Source organism: Hevea brasiliensis, chromosome 14 (genome assembly GCF_030052815.1).
Source record: "Hevea brasiliensis isolate MT/VB/25A 57/8 chromosome 14, ASM3005281v1, whole genome shotgun sequence".
In the NCBI taxonomy this organism is placed as follows: domain Eukaryota; kingdom Viridiplantae; phylum Streptophyta; class Magnoliopsida; order Malpighiales; family Euphorbiaceae; genus Hevea; species Hevea brasiliensis.
This window is the reverse complement of record NC_079506.1, coordinates 10,544,333-10,568,382: the sequence shown is the minus strand read 5'-3', so window position 1 is coordinate 10,568,382 and position 24,050 is coordinate 10,544,333. Positions and strand designations below refer to the sequence as shown.

General features: G+C 32.2%; 3 protein-coding genes across 3 annotated transcripts in view; 2 read left to right on the top strand and 1 right to left on the bottom strand.

Annotated features, from left to right (window-relative positions):
• The window catches only part of LOC131168840 (protein WHAT'S THIS FACTOR 9, mitochondrial-like), a 73,200-nt gene that overhangs the window by 3,152 nt on the left and 45,998 nt on the right, over positions 1–24,050 (bottom strand). The window lies entirely within an intron of this gene.
• LOC110654359 (uncharacterized) lies at positions 12–13,316 on the top strand. The gene is made up of 4 exons (XM_058133639.1): positions 12–374; positions 484–573; positions 674–735; positions 13,004–13,316. The coding sequence occupies exons 1-4, from the start codon at positions 109–111 to the stop codon at positions 13,090–13,092; spliced, it is 507 nt and encodes a 168-aa protein (XP_057989622.1). The 5' UTR covers positions 12–108; the 3' UTR covers positions 13,093–13,316.
• On the top strand, positions 16,248–22,393 carry LOC131169092 (disease resistance protein RPV1-like). The gene is made up of 6 exons (XM_058133623.1): positions 16,248–17,038; positions 18,526–19,591; positions 19,705–20,004; positions 20,520–21,529; positions 21,563–22,212; positions 22,325–22,393. The coding sequence occupies exons 1-5, from the start codon at positions 16,458–16,460 to the stop codon at positions 21,978–21,980; spliced, it is 3,375 nt and encodes a 1,124-aa protein (XP_057989606.1). The 5' UTR covers positions 16,248–16,457; the 3' UTR covers positions 21,981–22,212; positions 22,325–22,393.

The following is a 24,050-nucleotide window of genomic DNA, read 5'->3' as shown; positions in this document are numbered from 1 at the left end:
CTTCCTTGTTCCTTCGCCACCACCACAACCACATCTGTCAATATTCTGTGGCCATTCTCTCCTAGAAACTCCCTCCTTCTGCGCCAAATTTCAAATTCGCTTTCTCCAATGGACGATTGCACAGTACTATCGCTAGACTCATCGCCGGTCTCTCCTTATGAGCTTATCTTCAAAGCTCTATCTCTTATTCCCATCTCTCACTTTCTCTTAGGCCTCCTATTGATACTTCTCCTTTTCCTCTACAATTTCCTCGAGATTCATTTCCTTCAAGATCTGGTTACTGGATTTAGAGGCGATCCTGTGTTACTCACTTGCAGTTCCTCCTCTGAGCTCTACCAGTCCGTCGCTTCCAAGTGTCGGATTCTTCACGGAAGGTTAAGCTTTTCATATAGATAATTTGATCATCAGTTAGTTTTCCAGAATTCTTGTTTTGGAATTGTCACTATAGCAATTCAAAGTTTGCTTCTTTTTCATTTTCTGAAGGTTTTCTCCTACACCATGGTTATCTAGTCCTCATCTCCAAACAGCTTTCTTGAGTCTTTTTGGGAATTCTCCTAATTTTTCCTATAGAAGGTTAGTACTATCATTTTACACTTGGCGTGGACCAATATTTACTTCTTCTTCTTCTTTTAATTTTTTTAATTAAGTGGGGTAATGCATCTGTTGGGCTCAGGCATATATTCCATGCTAATGATGGAGGAACAATTGCTTTGGATTGGCTAATGTCCACTGATGGTCAGTATCAGTAGTAACCCTTTTATCTGAATGCCTTACTTGCAATGAAAGTATGCCCTTTAGCTATCACTAGTTTTTATCACTGATAATTAACCGCGCCTGACAAATAATTAAGCATGGTATATCGAATACATGGCCTTAGCTTAAGATAAAAATTGAATAAAAGTTTATGCATTTACTGGAACTGTACATTCTCAAATTAGCTCAGTAGTAATAATGTATAATAATAATAATATGTTATAATTTTTAAAACATGGTAATTTTGTATTTTTTTAAATATAATAGTTTTATAAATTTAAAATATTAAAGTGTAAAATTGTAATTGTATTAAATTAACAAAAAATATGTACTATAATTTTTTTAGAAAATATGTTAGTTTTATAAAATAAAAATATTAAAGTATTATATTTGAATAAAAATTTAAATTGTAATTATTTTTATATACTTAAAGAAATTAAATGTTAAATGTAAAAAGGTATTGTACAATTTCAAATGACTAGAAATTTTATGTCCAAAAAATAAAAAAAATATATGTACTATAATTTTTTTAAAAAATATTTGAGTTTTATAAAATAAAAATATTATTTGAACTATATTTTTTGAATAAAAATTTAAATTGTAATTATTAAAAGAATAATTAATTTTATAGATTTAAAGAAATTAAATGTTGTTGTACAATTTAATGAAAAGTATTCTGTATGCAGCACGCTAGCTTAATTAGCATCTTGAGGCCATATTCGTACATGTAGACATAAAAATTTATAATAATTAATACACGTTAAAAAAATTAAAATTGTTTAAATATAATTTCACAAAATATTTGTAATATATAAAAAATAAGAAATTAAGTAAAAATCGTTGCTTTAATATTAATTTTTATTCTTATTATAATTAGGAATAATTTATTTTGTTGATAGCAATTAATAAATTTAAATTTTAAAAGAAATTAAATTATTATTTATTATGTGTTAGCATATATAACAATATAAGGAAGGCTAAGCAAGCTCCACCCCAACTGTATATCGCAGCTTCCTTCAAGTCTTCTAATAGAGGTAGGAACATCAAGTTCACACGTGAGTTTGTCTTGTCGGGAAATATCAAACCAATGAGTTGTAATATGAATGCTCTTGCATGCCATAACACTGTTAAATCATCAGCTTCATGTGGAATAGCTCCAAACTCATCAGTTAGCCATGTTAATTTTAATGTATGTCCTCGAATCATTTCCGGAGGTGGTCTAGCTTCCAACAAGAGCTCACAAACTTCTGGCTAGTTGACTCGTGACATTCCAGTTACTGCGGAACCATGTATTGGCAATCCGGTGATAATGACAACATCTTGAAGACTGATTGTGCACTCCCCAATTGGCATCATAAATGTATGAGTTTTCGGTCGCCATCGCTCTACAAAGGCACTAATAAGGTGCCAGTCAAGGGAAAAAAATCCTAATCTAGCAATTCCAATAAATCGAGAATCATGGAGATGAGAAACAATTCGGTCATCAATGTCAGCATGCAATATGTTCCCCTGCCTCCTACATGTAAGCACCTCATGCTCCATTGTGTCGGTCCAAATCCCTGCAGAACGATGTTGTGACTGGAGTCGTAGAAGCTCTGGATCAATTGGACCTGGCACAATGTAATATCTTCTTGTTTGTTGATTAGCCATACCTATTCATTATATGAAATGTACAATTTCATTTTGTATTTTGACAGGTAAAACAATGCACATATTTTCCTTATACAGTAAATAATACATTAATGGTAACAAAAATATTTAATACACGTATTAAATGGTATAAATAAAAATTTCTCATTCAATGCATTAATTAATAAGTCTACATTAAATAGTCAATGCAAAGATAGAAGTACAACATTGTTTACTACATCAACATTATTTATTACATCAACTAATTAGGTCAGTCTGACTATTTGATTTACAGGACATGATCTAATTAGCTCGTCATAAAGATCTTTCTCCAATGTGTAGTCGATTTTAGGTAAACAGGGCTTTACCAGAGTATGTTTGTTACTATCACGCATTTTTATACCACTCGCCCGACACATTGTCCTTATAGCGACCCAACTAGCATATTCTTTGACAAATCCTTTAAGAAGTAGTAAATATGATGGGGTACGGTTAGCTTCTAATTTTTGCCATACACAATCAAGTATACCTTTATCCTGGACACAACTAAAAGCTGGCTTTAAAGCCAAATATCTAGGTTTATCTGTTAATAGCTCTCCTTCCCATATGATTTGTTGAATTAGCCCATTCACCCTTGTCATATGCTTAACAATGCAGAGTAGGTAATCTCCTGTAGTTGAGGGTGTTACTTCCATAGATAGATTAATCAAATTCCTAATTAAACCATGTACTCTTGCCCGCTGATATTGACTGACAATTCTTTTTAAAGTGCGCATTATACGAGCCATTATTTTATCTAAGACATAAACAAAAGAAAGCATAAATAAATATATACAAAATAAATCATAATGCAGTAATTATATTAAATAATGCAATAATTTGAGCTAATTACCATTATATTAAATAATGCTAGGAGTATAACTTTTTTAATTTTTTTTAATGCAGACTTACGGTAATTAGCTCTAACAACTGTTACCATTATCAGTAAAAAACAAACACCTCAAAATGCAATAAGTAATATTTAAATGTATCTATTATGAATATCTTACAGTCACAATATTTATATAGATTAAGATAAAATTGAAAAGTACGTAACCTAACAACACGGGGGTAATAATACACATAAAATGAAAACATAATAATGAAAATCGTGTCCAACAATTTATGAGAATAATACAAAGTATTTGAAAATAGTGTCCTTCAATGGATTTTAGATGTATCCCCTCCTTTTTGAATCACCCTACAATCCATTTCATTCGTCTTCCTTAAAGAAGTTGGTCTTCCTTTAGACCTTTTCCGATTTGGGTCAGGTATAAGGATTGGATCATTGTCTGTTGGCCATTCATCATGATGTCCAAGTGCATGAAACTGCCACTCATAGTACTTAAGTGTTCGCTTCAATGTATAATAATTTGAAACGTATTGCTCATAATTGATTGACATTGATTGGCATGCTGCTATAACATGAGAACATGGAATACGTATCTCTTGAAACTTCCCGCATGTACATGTCCTCTCATCAAGTTTGACAATGTGCTTGTTCCCAGTTCTACCCTTTCGAACTTCAAATTCACCACAATCGCGATTAAACAATTGAACATTAAGTGAGTTTGCTTCATTCAAATTTTCAATCAAAATTTGATGACATGCCGGGGTTAAGTTGAAGCCCAACTGCAATTGTTCGCGGAAGGTCGTGCGGCGTGTGTCAAAATATTGGACACACTGGAAAAATATTTTCTCTAGCATTACAGTTATTGGTAGTGCACGAATCCCCTTAAGCATTCCATTAACTGACTCAACGGTATTGGTTGTCATGGAGCCATACCTTTTTCCTCCATCATGAGAACGTGTCCATTTCTCCAATGGTATATTTCTGGTCCATTCAAACATATCTGGATGCTCGCTCTTGATTGTGTCCATGGCATCATAAATTTTTTTTTTTTCTAAATTTGGTGAGCCGTTAATAAAAAAATGTCAATTTTTTTATTATATCACATTGAAAATGCAATTAATGTTTGCAAAAATACTATTCTTTGGCAAAAACTAACCTACCTTTCGGAGAGCTTCTTTCATGCCAGGATTTTTAAACTTCATGTTATAATTGCTCAGTATGTGTCTTAAGCAGTATCGATGATGACCATCAGGAGGCTGCCACCAATCTTGCTGCATTGCTTTTTTTTTTTTTATGGCAATATGCCTGTCTGATATAACACAAATATCAGAACGATCAGTCACAAACACCCGTAAACAAGACATGAACCAATCCCAATTCCTTGTATTTTCACAATCAACTATTGCCCATGCAATAGGAAAAACATGGCTATTGCCATCCAGTCCCGTAGCACAAAATAAACACCCTTTGTACTTTCCATATAAAAATGTGGAGTCTATGAAAATAATTGGCCGACAGTGCTTGAAACCTTCAATTATTTGTTTGAACGCCCAAAACATCCTATCGAAAACCCGATTCTCGGGTTTTAATTTATTATTAACAAATAGAGGGTCATCTTCAATCAAGAATGAAGAATCGGGGTTGTGTTTGCATAAAGCAAGCATGAATTGACGCAATCTTGTAAAAGATTCCTCCCAACCACCAAATATCTTAACAACTGCATCGTGTCTAGCCTTCCACATCTTCCGATAACTCGGCATATATCCAACCTTATCTTTGATTTCTGCTTGTAACGCAGATATCTTCACATTTGGCTATTCTCGTACAATTGCTAGGATGAAATCAGATATAAATTTGCTATCCAATTGCCTATGATCTTGTGAGATTGATGGATTAACACATCTATGGGGTTCGTTATATCAAGTAATTTTCCATATATTAGATCCTTCCTGACGAGACGCACGCATTCTCTACTTACAATTGTTGTTTCTATATTTGCACCTTACAGCATACGTTTTGCTCTTTGTCTCATCATAAGAAAACTCATGGTGCCTAAGTAAATGATATTCTTTGGCAGCTTTTTGGACAACCTCTCTAGACGGAAATGTCATTCCAACTTCAAACTCATTCGATGGATCCCACATTGAACTATATTGCGGTTTTGACCATGGATCAACTATTAGTAATGAAAAATCTAATTCACAGTACGGTGGAGGATGGATAATAGGCATTATTGGGTATGCAACATGAGTGTTATAGTTTGAAGGCAAGTTGACTACTACCTCATTATCATGCTCAACATCCTGATTGAAGTCTACCTCATCACTATCAATCCATTGTTCATCAGAATCCTCTTCATCGACACCATTATTGGGGCAATAATGACTATCAAAAAAGTTTGATTCGTTTGAATCGTACACCCATCGACGTTCACAAATGTCTTCAGATTCATTGATAACCCCCAAAACTTTGTCCTCAAACGTACTACTATCAAGTTGAGACGATTGATAGCATACAACTACCTCATCAGTTGCATCTGGGGAAGCATCTGCATCAGTAGTACCAACATTTGATGGTCCCGCTTCATCAACAACATTTGTAGATGCATCCGGTCGAAAAATATCAATATATAATTCTATCGATGACATACCTCCAATTTCATCAATAAAATTAAACATAATATTTACATCATCGTCGTTAGTCAAACCCATACAGTCTCATTTCACTGAACCATCTCCTTCAATGGGTTGTCTGAAAAAGATATTCGATATAAATTCACACCCAGCTTCAAGATCAATTGCATGTACTATTTTCATACCTAAAGTACTGAAATCCATGCGTCTACCAATGGTAATAACTGTTGATGAACCCCCACAATAGTCGTAGCCTTCACCATCAATAATAATTTCTCCATCCCAATATAAGGTAGCAAACGATGGAATTGACATTTTTTTAATTAAATAAGAATCCTAGTTATTTGAATGACGCATAAGAAAAATTATAATTAATAGTATTGACTAACTTTGTAAAAAAAAAAAAAGGAATTCAAATAAAGATCCAGTTTGGTTTTTCATTTCGGCCAAACCTATTAAATTTTAATTAAACTCTGAAAATTTTTTAAAAAATCAAACTTAATGCTGATGCGGTTTGATTCGGTTCACTTAAGAAATTCTATAAGTACTCGGATAAACAGCCTGGTTCACCTTATATATTCAACTATATGTGTTGAAAAAAAATAATAAAATGATTGTAACCAATTTGATTTTCTGGTTCGATTCATTTAATTATTTTCTGGTTTTCTGAATTCTCATAATCGATTGGGTTAACCACAAATATCCAATTATTTTAATTTCTTTTATTTTTTTTTATTTTTTTTGAACTATCAACTTAATAATATAAATTTATATTATATATTCTCTCATTCTTTATTATAAAATATTATAAACACTATTTTGCTTGAAATTTTTTCTTCTTTCTATAGTTTTTACATTAAATATTTCTAATCTACATATTCAACTACTATATTTTTTTAAAAAAAATATTTTTTAAGAACTTTATTTTACGTTTTAAAAAAAAATTCCGATTATTTTTTTTCTTTTTTCACTAACTTTTACAATTTTTCAAAGTATATATATATATATATATACACACACACACACGCATATATATACTCCTTTCGAATCTTAACCTAGTACTAAATTTTTTTTTTAAATTAAACCACTATTTTAGATTAAACTAACTTTACCTACTATCCTTAAATTTCTAATTTACATTAAATTTATTTTCTTCCATAATTAAACTTTTTATTAAGAATATACTATTATCTTATCTCTTTCATTTCATTCTTTTATATAATATATTATAAACTAAATTTCCTATTCATTTATTATTTTATATAAAATTTTATATTTTCAATAAATTTCACCATTTATCAAAATATTATACTATTACTGATTTATTTATATATATATATATATATATATATATATATATATATATATTGTTAAAAATATTTCCTTTAATTTTAAAAATTATAAAAATTAAATATATATTACACAAAAAAATTCATTTGAAAATATTAACAATAAATCACTCATTTTTCTTTTAATATATGACAATATCACCTTACACTTGTAAAATATCACTCAAAAACTACGTATTATCACATGCATGCACATTTAAACAAATATTTCATCAACTTTCTACAAACATAAATATATGAAGCACTCAAACATTTAAACATATTACATATTTATTTTCTTAAGAAAGTAAAATACATACCTATAAAAGGACAATATATCTTTAAAATCACAAAAGACAAGCACACTTTTTTTTTCTCACTGGTCCACCACTACAAATCCTTTTCTGCTTCTTGGTCCACCGAACATGTGACACCCCTTACCCGACTACAGTGTAGCCGAGCAAGTTATGCCACTCAGTGTGCCGGAGCACTCTATTTTATCTGATTTCATTACAGTTCTTGATTTATTTATTCAAAAACTTTATTGAAGATTTAGGCTATTTTTACTTTTATCAAAATCTAACTAAATTGGAAATTTCAAAAATTTTAACGACAATCCGACAAAGTGTCGGCTGTAATTTGGACTATGATTCTTCCGAACTGCCAAAGACAATTTCAATATATACTCAATTTCTCAAACTTAATAGTCTCAAAATTTTCAAACATAATGTATCTCAATACAAGATCCAGTTTCTCGAAATCTCATTAGATTTTCAACATCTCAATATTCACAAGTATAATCTCATTATAACTCAAATTCAATTCACATACTAAAATACTTACTTTGAATAGCTTCCATAATTCATAGGTTAATTACATGAGTTTATTTTGTACAAGATATACAAATAATTTACAATGTGCTAGGAATGAACAATATACATAACATGTATAAAATGAGCCCTATCTACATGCATTCTTGAGGAGGTGACAATCTTGAACTCTTACGACACTTCGCAGATCTGGACTCCAAAAATCTCGATCGATACCATCTGGTTTTACCTTGATACTGCGCGAGGAAGCAATTCCATCGCGCTAAGCATTTCTGCTTAGTGGTGCAATAATATAACCAGAAATAATATATACAAGTAAAGAAAGAAATAAATGATAATTCAGATACTCAAGAATCAATTTAATTTGGTATGGTATTTCTAGTATCAACGATCTTATATACTAGTTTGTTCCTCTTTGGAAGTGCTTAGTTTATAACTTTTCAGTAATACTAGCGGTATATAATTTATTCTATCGTATTGTATTTCAAGTGCATGCAGTTACGCAATTTATATTTTTGTTATGTTTCTTTTGCTAATCTCTTTTGCTTATTCATTCAATACTTAATTTAATTGTATCGATTTTCATTATACTTAACTTAACTTAGCTGCGAATTGAATAATACTTTAATTGATCGCCAAGTAACCTATACTAGACGATCGGATCGATAACGGGTCGTTGGCACTGGACACCGCGGTGCCTCGGGCCGTCATACCATGGGACGTATAACGTCAACCATGTATGCAGTCAGTATGGCTAAAAAGCCATGATATCACATAATCGGGCATAAAAGCCATGAATACGGGCATAAAAGCCATGAATACGGGTATAAAGCCATGAATACAGGCATAAAGCCTTTCGCAGTACTGCTAAAACAATACCCTATTGGCATGCCAAACTATCCAAACCAATCTTGTTAGGTATACTAGGGCATTTGATACTTTAAAATATTAATATATTGTGCTTTATGACTTCATTATTTCATGATAAATTTCAATCATAATTCATACATTCATTTGATCATTTATATGATCACAATTCACATCAATTATCCTTTTATACCATTGTACTCAAAATACTTCTCCTCTTTACAATAATGAGGACTAATGTCTCATTCATACATTAATATGGTTTATTTATCCATTCATTATGTTATTCATGTTGATCCCAATTCTAAACAATGGTTCACATGTACCATTGTATTCAAAACATTTTTCCTTTCTCATTTATACATTTAAGAATCTACTTATGTAGTCACAAATTTTATATTTCAAGTTGAGTTATTAATATTTTATGAATTCCATTTGTGATGGGCATATAAGCCCTAACTATCTATTCACATCAATTAGGTGACTTATTTTTCATGTTTCAAGTAATCCATGAAAATTTCATGGATTTCAAATTTATGCTCTTAATTCCCTTTTTAACAATTTGGACTAAGATGCATAGTCCACATTTGTCATACAATTCTAAGCATTTAAGCTTAGAATTGGTTCTAGGTCTTCATCTTAATTCACTAATCATTTTGATTACTATTCACCATACTAGTCAACCAAAATGTTGACCTTTTTATACTTAATGGATATATAAATTCTAATTACACCAAGATCCCACATTTTGAGTTTTATATTTGCTAGTATTAATTGCCAATTGCAATTTAAAGTCCCCTAGATGCATTTCTAATTTCAAATTTTGAATTTCAAGTTTTGGTGTCACTATTCACCTCTTTGGTCAACAAAAACGTTGACTTTTGCATAGACAATAGGTACATTGGTTTTAACACTCCCGATGTACCACATTTTGCATTTAAAACTTGTTGGAATCAAATACCAAATCCATTTCCAAGCTTATTTCAAGTTATCATGTCACTATTCACTTCATTAGTCAACTAAAATGTTGACTTTTGCATAGAAAATATGTACATTGACTTTGGTACTTCAAACATACTACATTTTTCATTTAAAACTTGTTGGTTTTGGTCACTTTCTCAAAGCTTAGGTCATTTTGGCAAAATTGCCAATTTTCGGTTTTGGTGCTCCGAAGTTGCACTGTTTCATTGGTCGATTTACTGTTGGAATTTGACAAAACTTCCTTCATAGAAAATGTTCCTTATTTTGTCTAGTTGAATTTCTTTTTTTGAATCACTCCATTTGGAGTTTTGTAGCTCAAGTTATGGCCAAAATAAGTTTCTTGCTCACGCAATCGCTCATGCTTCGCTATCATGGGTTCTGGCAGATTTTGATCCAACTTTGGTCACTAATTTGATCAAGTTAAGTTCCTAATTTGGTCTAACTTTCTTCATATGAAATGTTCTACTATGCCTTAGGTTTCCATCGGTTCAAGAATCGCCTAAATCCGAGTTTTCTAGAGAGAGTTATAGCCATCCAAACATTACTGCTCAAATGAAAATCTGCAGAGTTGCAGGTTAAAACAGTAACTGTGACAGCCATTTGGGTTAGGTTCTGGTCATAATTTGGGGTAGGTTTCTTCATGAAAGTTGTTTGTCTATGTCTTAACTTGTTGATGTAAAAATTTCAGGTCAATTGACCAAATCTACAGTGAGTTATGGCCAAATGAAAAGTTACTGTTCATTTGGTCATTTCTGCAGGTGCTGTTGCAGGGGATCCGGATTGGGGCCAAGTTTTGGTCCTCTTGCTTTGGTCTTTTGGGCATAGTTTCTTCAGCAAAAATGTGCCATTATAAGCCTAGTTTCATGTCCAATTGGCCAAACACCAATTGGACCAACACAGCCCAAGTTATGGCTGTGTAATTGGACTGAATTTTCAGTCCCTCTGCTGCTGTCCTAGGGCAGCCTACATCTCCACTTTGCAATCCTATTTTTCAGTCCAATTCATGGTCAACATACCTAAAATGGTCACTAATTGACCACTAAAATGTCCATTACTCAATTCAAATGCCAAGTCCAATTTTCACTCTTAAAACCCTAATTTCTCATTGCAATTCACCCATACACCTTAGTTACACACTTCCATTCATTATATATGTGTTTATACACTTTAAACATAAGCTCTAATTCATTCTAAGTCCATCATCAACACTCAATCCTATTCCTTCCTTAGGGCAGCTGAAATCCATGGTATGTATACACATGAATTTAGTCCATTTAACTTACAATTTCATACTAAATTCAAGTCCTTAACATGGATATAAAGGAATATTAGCATAAGTAAGCACTAACCTCTTGTAGGGCAAAATTTTCCAAGCTTAAACTTCCCTTTCCTTCACTTTCTAGGCTGCCAAACACCTTCCCAAGATGAGTGGACAAGTTTTAATGAAGAGAATTTAAGGTTTAGTGGTGAGAATTCAAGGTTTGGAAGAGAGAAAATGAAATGAATTTTAATGGAGGAAGAAAGGTTCACGTATGGAATTTGGGAAGAAGAAGAAAGCTGCATTTTTCTCTCATTTTCTGCCCATTTTATTGATTTTAAATGGGTTATAGCCATGTGTCACCATATAATTGGGTGAAGGTACACTAATGACATCATGTGATGTCATAAATTCCCATTTAATTCATTTTTTTTTCTTTTCTTTTCTACTCATTTTCAATTCAATTTTTAGTAATATTTATTCATATTTTATGTCATAATAATTATTTACTTAACTGGACAAGTCGGCCAAAAATCACCTCGGAAGGCGAAATGACCAAAATGCCCTCCGTTTGGCTTAACGGGCCAAAATTGTCTGTACCGATTGAAAAATTTTTCCAAATATTTTCTTGGTATTCTAATGCCATAGGAACCTCAATGACCCTTCTCTGGAGTCCCAAAAATTATTTTATGAATTTTTCCCGGGTCTAGGGCTCCTCGTTGCGAGAACCGCAACTTCCCTCGGGTTACCCATCGCTTGGGCACCGGCTCATTTGACTTAACTGTATTTTATTTCTAAAATTTTTACTAAATTTTTCTCATTAATATTTGAGTTAATTATGGTCCCTCACTTTGATTTGAATATTTTTCCGGACGTTCTAGCTGTCCGGACCGACACCGATCGCCGGAACAGTAGAATGTACGGAGTTGCTACCGGGAGGGTGTTACAGAACATAAACCGGCTCCACCACCTGCTTCAACAAGCAGTTCCACGAGAAGGGAGAAGGGAGGCAATGATGGATATGGAAAAAGAAGAAAGGGACGAGAGAGAGTGCTGTAAATGAGAGGGACGAGAAAGTGCTGTTGGTGGGGTTTAAATTGCACAGTTTGGACGCTGATGTAGAAGGCGTTCGGTGGAGCTCGGGACGCCAGTGAAAGAAGTGTCCTCTGTTCATTCTGGCTGACTTGATAGGTTGACTTGACGCAACGGGGCTGCATGACTGGGCTGCAGAGAATCTCTGCAAATAGTTGCTGCACACTATCTATGATAGTGTCCCGCCCATTTGGACGTTGTTCTTAATAGCATCCTGACTGCTTTGCCTCCGCACGCTATCATTGATAGCGTCCCAACTAAAGACGCTATTTGACTCGCGTCTGTATTTTCAACTCACCCCGCTCTCGTAATTTTTGGATTTTCAATCCTTTTTTCGTATTTTCCTTCCCATGGCACACTTGTACGGTAATTAACCCTTTCGTTCTAGTCTCATTTCACTTCCACATTCACGCCTTGGCATTATCTAGTGACGAGTGGATAATAAAGTAAGTGCGGGGTCCATCCTATATATGAACATGAGGATGGCGAAGAAGGCAAACCTCCTCTTGAAAGATTTGAACAAAATGACTTCTGAATCAAAGGAGGAGGACAAGGAAGGGGAACCAAACCTCCTCTATCAAATTCTAAATCTCTGTCTTATAGCTCTTCCTCTTCATGGTTGCCTAAGCCTAACCAAATCAAACTCAAAAACAAAAAGAGGTAAAATTAATTTCTTATTTGCTGTTTTAGCTTGCATTCGTAATTGCTTTACTCTTACAAATACTTGCAATCTTTTGCAGCTCTACCAACACATTCTTTGGTTCTTAAGCACTCAAAAGCTCAGACATTATACAATTTTCTGCTCCATATTCTATTTGTTAAAGCTTAAATCTTCCAATTACATATTTATGGGTTTTATTACTTCACTTGCTTATTTCATCTATGCCATTATTGGTGAAACGTAGGAATTGTTGTACATAAAACAATTGTAATATAACCATTGACATGGTGAATCCCATCATAATTTATAGTCAAAATCTATCCATTATATACACAACAATTGTATGCAATAATTTCTCATTGCGATATATACAGGGAAGAAATTTCTGATAATGTCATAAATAATTTGTATATATATTATGCAAGTGATGCCTGCTGTTTGCTGCCATATATCATTACAGCAATTCTTTCTCCTTGAAAAAATTTCGAATGAAAGATCGTTTTTTTTCCCCTTTCCTCTCCTTCCTGTCACCTGATAAGAATTGAAATTGGGGAACTGAGTGTCTGATTATTCATTGACGAGTCCTTATGACAAGTCTATACAAGCCAGGAAAGGAAAGCGGGAAGGCTAACAAACTCAACAAACTAAAACAACCAAAGAGAAACATGTGTCTAAGAAGCTAGTTACACAAAGTTAAATTTAAGATAAGCTGACCTAATTTATTAAAATTTATATTAGTATAAGATTTTTTTTTCCGATCATCATTATTTTAAGATATTTGTATTTGTTTTAACTTTTTAATATTTATGTTATTATATAAATATCTTATTATAAGACATGTAAATTTATTTTATATTTATTACTATATTATTTGTTAGTTTATATATTTGTTAACTATTAAAAATTTATAAGTTATAATATTTTTTTTAAAAATTCTATAGAAAATTATGTTATTTTAATTTTACTTTAGAGAGTAGTTTAAGAAATAAAAACGAATAAATTTTAATTATGGAATTATATCAAACTTGAATTTTATGAAATTCAATTAAATTTTTTCTTTTAAATTATATCATATAAAATAATAAAATTCATTTCAAATGAAGAATTCCACAAATTTTGAAAGAAAGGAATTGAACCAAACACTATATTAAACAAGTTGGTGGAAACTTCATCGGCAAAAGTTTTCTGGGTTTTCCTTGGAGCCATCTAGAGTGCCGGATCCATATGTAATTAAACACTATATTAAACAATTTCTGATGACTTTGTTTGCTGCTTTAATTTTCGCATTTTCTTTGCTGAGTAAGTGCTAGCCTTTATATAGTAATTACAATGTTCCTTCCTAGAAGAAGAATATGTTGTTTTCACTCTTCTTCCTTCTTTTATCCCTAATTAATTTATTATTACTCGTCAATGTTGCCCGAATTCCTTGGACCAGAATCTGATTAAATGGTGCTTGAAATCAAAGCAAAAAGATAAAATCTGTGGCTGAGTTAGGTCACTCCAACACCTCATTCAGTAAATGTCAAGAAATTAATAATAAATAAATAAATAAAATTATATATATATATATAGATTTATTTAATAATTAAATTGTAAAAATTAAAAATGAAATGGATACCCAAATTATTTAGGATACATATCCTTTATATTACGCTTCAATTATACTTTAATTAATTTTTTGGTAGAAAAAAATTATACATTGATTTTAAAACCACAAAAATTATATCTTCATGTTAAAAAATAAATAATCATAATTTCACGTTTTGCCCAGTCTTCGTGAATATAATTATTTAATTTTAAATAATTGATTTTAAAATTATAATTAAAGTAATAATAAAATTATAAATTGAATATATTTTAAATTTCAATATATCCTATAATCCTATTTTTACTTCAATAGTTAAATTGCAGAGTTTTTAAAATATAAAATATCATTCTTTTTTTTTTCTAAAATGCAATACATATAATAAATACTTAAAAAAATATAAAGCAATAGTAGGAAAGTAATAAGTTCCATGAAAGTGTAATTTCCAGAAACTTTCTAAGAAGTAGAGCATTTTGAATTAAATGAAGTCTAGATATTCTTCTAGGAAGGAACATAGTAGTTGCTAATGAACAATTAAAGGAATGGCTAGCATTTAGTCAGCAAAGTAAATGAAGAAAACTATAATCATAGAAACTAACATACATATGGTGGGGTAGGATTGCATATGCAAAGAAGAAACAAGTAAAGAAATTGAAATTTCTAATGACTTTCTTTGTAGCTTTTTGCGTTTACTTTGCTGACTGAATGGTAGCCATTCCTTTAACTATTCATTAGCAATATGTTCCTTCCTAGAAGAATATGAATAATTTGACATGTATTGATTTATATTATTTTTAAGTATTTATTACATATCTATTGCATTTTAGAAAAAAAAAATTAAAAACTGTGCATTATTCAAATTAAAATTTTATCATTATTATTTTAATTATAATTTTAAAATCAATTATTTAAAAATTAAATAATTATTCACAAAAGCGTGAAATTATGATTATTATTACTATTTAATTTAAAAAAAATGATTATTATTATTTTTCCTAACATGAAGGTATAACTTTTTGTAGTATTAATTAAAATCATGGTATAATTGAGGCATAATATAAAGGACATATTAATAATTTGGTAATCATTTTATTTTTATTTTTATGATTTAAATGTTAAATAAATTTATATATAAATAAACAATTTTTATTTCTTTATTTTCTTTTGAGATGATTTTTAAGTGTTTTAAAATAAATGAAATGGATTGTTGTAGTTTAGGAAAATCAGTCTTAAAAAAAAACTTGAAAAAATCAGAATAAGTGATTTTCATCGTTTCATAAATTTCTTTTTAAAATTGAACAATAAAAATATATAATATAAAATAGAATTATACTTAAAATTAAAGTTCTTAAATTTTCCTTGAAAATATGCATTCAAGTCAAGGGGTCAACTGTCTTTAATACAAAGTTACAAAGTTAATTACATACATGCTATTCTCTAGCTTTCTTTAATATGCATTTTCCAGTTATTTATGTAACAATTTAATTAAATCAATAATTTCTTAAAAAATCAAAATTAATTGAATAAAAGAAAAATTGAAACTTAATTACGTACACAAGTAAATATATTAGATTAATGTCGGCCTAGCTACAACGGATGTACATATCCAATAAATTAATGACTGTCATTTTAATTAAAATCATAATAATGGTGATAATTTTTTATTGGTCGAATTAGGTAAGAGATTTTCCATTAAAAACGTACTTTGGACGTTCACACTAAATGATGTCTACTTGGACTAGAGCTAAGTCTGTGTTCCTTCGTAGAAGGTGAACGTGGTGTTTCCACCCATCTTCCTTTCCCCTTCATTTCTAAATCTAGCGTTTATAAATTTCTTGTCTTGGAATAGTCTACCACACCCTCACAAAATATACATATCTTGTATTTTGCTCTCACTAATTACCTTGTTCAAACTCATTTGCACAAGTGTCGTCCCTTATCGCTTATCATGGCTTCTGCTTCTTCATCAACCCGTCCCTGCAAATATGATGTTTTTATTAGTTTTAGAGGCAAAGATGTCCGTCTTGGTTTTCTCTCTCATCTCTGTACTGCTTTGCAGCAAAAACAAATCAATGCTTTCTTGGATGAAGAACTTCATAAAGGAGAAGAGATCTCATCAGCTCTCTTAAAAATAATTGAAGAATCCATTGTCTCAATTGTCATTTTCTCTGAAAATTATGCAGATTCTCCATGGTGCTTGGATGAGCTTGTGAAGATACTTGAATGCAAGGAAACTTTAGGACAATTAGTCCTACCAGTTTTTTACCATGTAGATCCAACTGATGTTCAAGACCTGACAGGGAATTTTGGGAAGTCATTTGCTCTTGCTAAGCGTGGAGAACAAGTTAAAGGCTGTTCACACAAATGGAAGCATGCTTTGACGGAAGTGCTAAGAGTGAATTTTCAGCAGGCATTTGCTATTGTTGTGCATGGAGAACATGTTCAAGACTGTGTACCCAAGGTTGACAGATGGAAGCGTGCTTTGATGGAAGTAAGCAAAGTGGCAGGCTGGGATTCACGGAATATCATGTAAGTTAATTACTTTTTAATTACTCTTTACCATAGTTTTTCTAAGTCTCAATTTTAAAAAAGTTCATCAAAATATAGACACTTTTAATTAGAGTTGTGCACGGCTCTCAATATTCCAAACTGAACCAAAAAATTATACTAGACTGATAAGAACCATATTGACTAAACTTATTTCAATATTTTGGTTAACTTATTTCACTATTTTGGTTCAATTTTGATTTTTCATTAAAAATCATACCAGATTCATACTAAACTAAGAGTTGATTTTATATATATGTTTTTTCTATGATTTTTTTAGATATATTATATAAATTCGATGTAATTATATATTTATATGCATTTAAAATTGTTATATAGATAAACCTAACGTTATCTTTAATTTTTCTATATTTTCTTAATAATTTTAGTTATAAATAGGGATAAATACTATTCGGTTTAAATTAAATAAATTGAAACGAATCATTTTAATTCGATAATTCTATTTGATTTAGTTTTTATTTTTTAAAAATTTCAATTATTTTGGTTCGATTCTATTTTAGAAAGAAAAAATTCGATTGAACCAAATAAAATTGAATATATAAAAATTTAGAAGTCTTGTAACATCTGGGTTATTTATAGCTTAGTGGTAGGGTGCTTGAATATCATCTAGTGGTTATGTGTTTGATATTGACCTCTACGTTTTTGTTTTCTTTTAACTTAAACTCCAATTAAATTCCAGTCATCGGTTGTAGATGAACTCAACCATTAATATTCTTGTATATATAGTCATCTTTAACAAAATCCTAGCCTCTTCCTCTTTTATCCTATACAGTTGCCTTCCCTCCTCACTCCTTCTCCTTCATCGTTGTTTATCATCTTGGAAACGTCACTTTTCATTCTCGTTTGAGAGGGATTTTTCATCTTGGTTAGTAGGCCTTCCTTCCCTTTCATTGGCTTCGTCTCTCTTCTTCCTCACTCATAGTATCTCTGCCACTATTTGTTCTTGTTGATCTACCCATGAGCCACCTCACTCATGGTATAAGAACAAATAACTCATGATATTCCGCCTCCTTTCTTGTTGATCTACCCATGTCCTAACTCTCTTCTTGCTCAGGCTGAGAAATTAAGAAGGTGCAGACCAGCGTTGCTATTGTTAAAGGCATGTGATATGGTGGAGCTCGAATGGTTTTGATTTATTTTTTATTTTGCTTCTGTGCTTATCTGAAAATTTTTGTGCTTCATTGCTTTTGGGATGTGATTTGTTCGAAGAGAATTGTTGTTAGCTTGCAATTGTTATTTTAAAATTTCAATTCATGTTGTGTTGTTCATTTGATACTAGAATTAATGTTCAATTCATTTTTTTTGTTAGGTTCCTACAATTTTTGTTTCTTTTGTTCTAAGCAATGTTGATTAACAGAGAAAATTTATAGCATATAACCAATGATTCGAACCGAATTGAAGAAATTTCTATCATTACTTACTAGTGTTTGTTATTCATATGTGACTAGGCATGAGGCCAAATTAGTTGAGGAAATCGTCAATGATGTTTTGAAGAAATTTAGTGGTATGTCTTCAAGTGATGATTCTTACAATCGTAACTTGGTTGGAATTGAATCACGTGTGAAAAAAGTGGAACAATTGTTAAATGATAATAAAGTTGTAGGAATTTGGGGGATGCCAGGCATTGGTAAAACAACTATTGCACAAGTAGTATTTCGTCGAAACAAGATCAAATTTGATGGTCATTGCTTTCTTGATAAGGTTAGGGAAACAACCACATTATTAAGAGAAAAAAAATTACTTGAAGACACATTGTTTTGGGGTCCTTTTATTAGAAGCAGGCTCGGGATGAAGAAGATATTCATTGTTTTTGATGATGTAGATGATGCAGATCATTTAAAGGATCTTTTAAAAAAATTAATAGGAGAGTATGATTTGCACCGTGTGGGAGGTGTGGGAAGTAGAATCGTTATAACTAGCAGAGATCAGCAAGTACTTGAAAATTTTTGTCCAAAGGAATGCATATATAAGGTTGAGAAATTAACTTATTCTGAAGATTTGAAACTCTTTAGCTTGCATGCCTTCAAGCAAAATCATCCAAATGAAGGATACATGGAGCTATCACAGAAGGCAATAACCTATGCTGGTGGCAATCCATTAGCTCTTAAAGTTTTGGGATCTCATTTATTTGGTATGGGGATAGAAGAATGGAAAGGTGAATTGAAAAAATTGAACGGCCAATCTTTGAAGAAAATTCAAGACGTTTTGAAAATAAGTTATGATGGGCTAGAGAGGGATGAAAAGGAAATATTTCTTGATATTGCATGTTTTTTTAATCTGAAAAGAAGAGATCGTTTAGAGAGAATATTAGAAGCATGTGGTTTCCATCCAAAAGGTGCAATACATCGCCTAATTAAAAAATCTCTCATAAGTATTTCACGTGAGCGCATAGAAGTGCATGACTTGCTACGACAAATGGGCAAAGATATAATCATTGAGGAATGCAAACAGCCTGGAGGACGCAGTAGGTTGTGGAATTATGAAGATATTGATCATGTATTTACAACAAATACGGTAAACTAAGCAATGAAACCTCTTTCATTATCATATTTGAATTTTATAAGAATTGTAGCTCTCATGACAAATAAACTATTAATCAATAGTCTTTTTTATTGTTTTTTTATTAGGGAACTGAAAGTGTTGAAGCCATAGTTCTTGATGTGTATTCTACAATAGATGATTTGAAGCTAAGTCCCACGGCCTTCACGAAGATGTGCAAGCTTAGAATGCTCATAGTCAGATCGTCTGAATATTTGAAAGGACAAGTGCTCCTTCCTAACAACCTTGAATTTCTTCCACAAGAGCTAAGATATCTTGAATGGGATTATTACCCTTTGACATCTTTGCCATCAAATTTTTGCCCAAAGAATCTCGTAGAACTTCATATGACTGGTAGCAAACTCAGGCAACTATGGCATGGAGATAAGGTACAATTTTTTGCTCTACTTTATAAAATTATAATTACAGTTTGTAAATTATCTTCTAATTTATTGATATTTTCTATTTGTTATAGCCCTTTGAAAATTTGATGATACTAGATTGGAATCATATCAAATATATGGTTCGATCTCATAGTGATTGTGTTTTTTATACAGTAAATTTGACTTCATATATAAAATTCAAGATTTCAAAACCATCATATTATACTATGTTTTAGGGATTTCGTTATATGAAAATTTTGAAACATATATATAAAATTTGTGTTTTATTCAATAAATAAAACAATACAATTAATTTTAGTTCAATCATATTAAAATAGCCTTAAATTCTTGAAATTTCGAATTTCAATTTTAATTGTAATAAAATATATTTTTTTTAAAAAAATCATTTTATGAATATTTAAAATTCTTTAAATCCAATATACAGTAATATCATATATAGAATTTTTTGTGCTACTTTGTAAAGTATCTTCTAATTTATTGATATTTTCTATTTGTCACAGCATTTTGAAAATTTGATATCACTTGAACTCTTCGGCTCTAAAGACCTGATCAGGATTCCAGACTTATCTAATACTGCCCCAAATCTTGAGGTTTTAGATTTGAGTGGATGTCGTAGTCTGACTGAGATCCCATCTCTTCAAAATCTGAGCAAGCTTACTAAACTACAGTTAGACGGGTGCCATAAAGTCACATGTTGTCCGGAGATTCCTTGTAGTATAAGGTTTCTAAATTTAGGGGGAACTGGAATAGAACAACTGCCCTCGTCAATTGAGCATCGGACTCAACTTGAAGATTTGTCCTTGCGAGGATGTAAAAGACTCGTTAGTATTCCAAGCGGCATAAGCGAGTTGAAATGTCTTATAACACTCGATCTCCTTAGATGCTCAAATTTAACGAGTCTTCCAGAAAGCATCAAACAAGTATCGAAGTTGGAATCTCTTGATTTAAGTGGTTGCGAGAGACTTGAACGTTTACCAGACCTCCCATCATCCTTAAAAGAATTAAGGGCATCAGAGTGCACCTCTCTGAAGTCAGCATCAACTTCATTCCTTTTCGAAGATCATGCTCGTGGATTTTTGAAATCGAAACTTCTTCAGTTTGATAATTGCTTCAATTTGGAGGATAAGAAGAAAGTTATTGAGGATGTTATTGAAACGCATCTGTTGGGTCAGGATGTTGGATTATTTATGGTGGGAGGTGAAGTACCAGAATGGATGAGATATAAGAATAAAATTGGATCCTCGCTTTCATTCGAACTTGACCTTCGTCACTTAATTGCCTTCTCTTTCTGCGCTATTGTTCATCCCAAAAATGATATTCAGCAATCTTTTACATGTAGAGTGGATTTCATAGACGAATCTGGACATAGGCATCGCTATGATTTCTCGCATCGCTATCTTTTATCAACCATAAATTCATTGCATCGATTTGACTTTTCATCAGAACACATGTCGCTTTGGCTCGATAATAAAAAATTCGAATCTGTTGATGAAAAGTGTATAGTTGAGGCCTCATTTCACTACGGAGAAGATAGGGTGAAGACCTCATTTCACTACGGAGAATATAGGGTGAAGATAATTAAGTGTGGGATCCATCCTATATATAGTAGAAAGAGGAGCAGAAATGAAGAGCATCAGGATGACGAGGAACACCAACCGGCTTTTCAAAGATTGGAAGAAGAAAAGGATAACAACATTAAGAGAAGAAGGATAAATTATAAGGAAGAAGAAAAGGAAGAGGAGGCTTGCAACCAAACCCTACTCACTTCCCCGGCCGGATCTCTGCTGCGTTCCCTTTCCCTCCCCTCCGCTCTCCATTTCCCAATCTCTGCATCTTTGTCGGCAACGACGATGAGTCTTCAGCTCATATTAGTGGTAGTAGCATTAGCGATAGTAGCTTCTCTGGTCGGGACTGGGTGTACCGGTCGTTTCTCGGACCTTATGTGGCGGGGACTCGGGTAACAGTGAAGGGTCGGCGTGGTAGTGGCGGTAATAGTAAGGAGAAGCTGGTGGAGGAGAAGAAGGGACCTGGAAGTGTCTCGAGTATTTCAGTGAAAGTGAAAGAGGAGAAACTAAAGGTAGAGAAGGAAGTGAAAACGGCGGCGAGTCAAGTTTTGGTGACTGGCCGAGTTCTGTGACTCAGTCTGGTTCCGGGAGCAGTCGGAGATTGAGACATTCTTTGGGCTTTTATTTTGTACGTTCTAACAGTTTTTTTTTTTTTGGGTATATATAATGTAAGAATTGAATTGAATTGTTTGAATGTATATTGTGTTGCTAATGATTTTGTTGCTAATCTTCTGTTGCAGGTAATTTGCATTTGTATATCATCTGTATCTTATTCAAATCACCTGGGGAGTAAAGTCAGACAACTAGAGGTATGTTCTATAATTTACAAAGGTTTTAGGGTGCATTCAATTTGTGTTCAAATGCTTGAAACAATTTTATTCTGGTTGCTGGAATATAAATTAGAATTGAAATGGAAAAGTTAATAAATGTCAATGCTGGAATACTTTGAAGGTTAGAAAGATCGGAGGAAGAAAATGTGAAAAAAGCTGTGTGCAATTGTTTAGCTGAGTTGAGCATTTACTTGGTCACAGTCAGCATGGTCACTAAACACAGATATATGTAGTTTGTGTTCTAATTTTCGTAAATATGGATTTTTAATTGAAGGAATACAATATTAACCTTCATAAAACTTTGTAGCAACAGAGATGATGTTGGTAATAAAAGCATTGAAGTTTGCATGTCCCTTTCTGTTCAATGGATTTGAAAGTGGCTTAATTGATGTGATTTGCATGACTAAGAAACAAAAGAAATGGTTAAATATTACGTCACTATAGATTATTTTTGTTTTTTCTGTCATTTCTCAGGTTCTAGAGGCATTCCTTGGTCCAGGTTCTGAACTCTGGATGTTCAATGAGCTCCCAGAAAAAGAAAGGGAAAAGAAGCTTACTGATGGTGGACTTGATATTTGTGGATTGGAGAGCATAAAACTTGTTCACTGTGAGGAAAATGCTGTCATCAGACAACATTAGGAGAGTCTTCCTGTAGAGACTTTTACTTTTGATTCTGTAAGTGGCATCACCATCATTTCTTTACTTCAGTTCACCATGAGATTAAAGATGATCAAATTAAGATCTCAAACAACAGCTAGAATTTAGAAGGACTTGCCATATGAAGATTAAGACTCCAATAGATGTCACCGAATCCTATGTCAGGCTACATAAGGAAATAAGCTTTACTAGGTACAGAGGTCAATTGACCCAATTGATTGTGCAGAAAAATCATTGGGTGCAAAATTTTGCATTATATAATTAGAGAACTGAAGAAATTTCTGTTCCAAGTCATGCGCATGCCTATTTTGAAACTGATGCACTTAGTGGGATAAGGTTTTATAAGCATGGAGGATATTTAGGCTTAAAATGTACAAGTACCGATAGAATTTTGCATCTGCTTTTGCCATGCACCTCTGTAATTGGGGTAGCAGTGAATTTTCTTTTAGATTTAGAATCAGTTCTATGGTCTGTGTATGTTTATAGTTTAGTAATCTGATTATTGATGAGAGCCTTTTCTTCCTATCTCATGGATTTCAGCCAGAGCATCTCCCTTGTAGAGATACAAAGTCAACATCTTTACATCTTTCTGGGTTCTGTACTAGCTCTTGGATTCGTGAAATGCAGCAAGCTTCTGACAAACCAATAATCATTAGTGAAAACCTGGATGCTAGGACTAGAAACCTGGTCTCTGTGTCCAGAATCAGTCAAATGAATTGGTGAGTATGGTACTGGCAATGGTTGCTGAAGAAAAGCAAATAAATCGTGATCTAGAGGGACTCTTTGCTGAGGAGGTACTGTTTATTCGTTCCTCCTGTCCACCTTTTTATTTCCCATTTTTCTGCCCCTTTCAGATCTTGCAGATCAACTGGTTTATTGTTTCAGATTCCAAGGCTTAATATTAGATTTTTTATGTGTATCTAATTGGCTGGCATTTGTAGGGAAATAGATGTGTATTAAACCTGCAAATTCTACCTAT

What these genes read in the sequence shown, in the direction of transcription:
- LOC110654359 (XM_058133639.1), top strand. Translation starts at nt 109, where the DNA reads ATGGACGATTGCACAGTACTATCGCTAGACTCATCGCCGGTCTCTCCT. An exon ending in TGTCGGATTCTTCACGGAAG is followed by an intron (nt 375 to 483) that starts GTTAAGCTTTTC and finishes CATTTTCTGAAG; the next exon opens with GTTTTCTCCTACACCATGGT. An exon ending in TTGGCTAATGTCCACTGATG is followed by an intron (nt 736 to 13,003) that starts GTCAGTATCAGT and finishes AATCTTTTGCAG; the next exon opens with CTCTACCAACACATTCTTTG.
- LOC131169092 (XM_058133623.1), top strand. Translation starts at nt 16,458, where the DNA reads ATGGCTTCTGCTTCTTCATCAACCCGTCCCTGCAAATATGATGTTTTT. An exon ending in TGGGATTCACGGAATATCAT is followed by an intron (nt 17,039 to 18,525) that starts GTAAGTTAATTA and finishes ATATGTGACTAG; the next exon opens with GCATGAGGCCAAATTAGTTG. An exon ending in AACTATGGCATGGAGATAAG is followed by an intron (nt 20,005 to 20,519) that starts GTACAATTTTTT and finishes TATTTGTCACAG; the next exon opens with CATTTTGAAAATTTGATATC.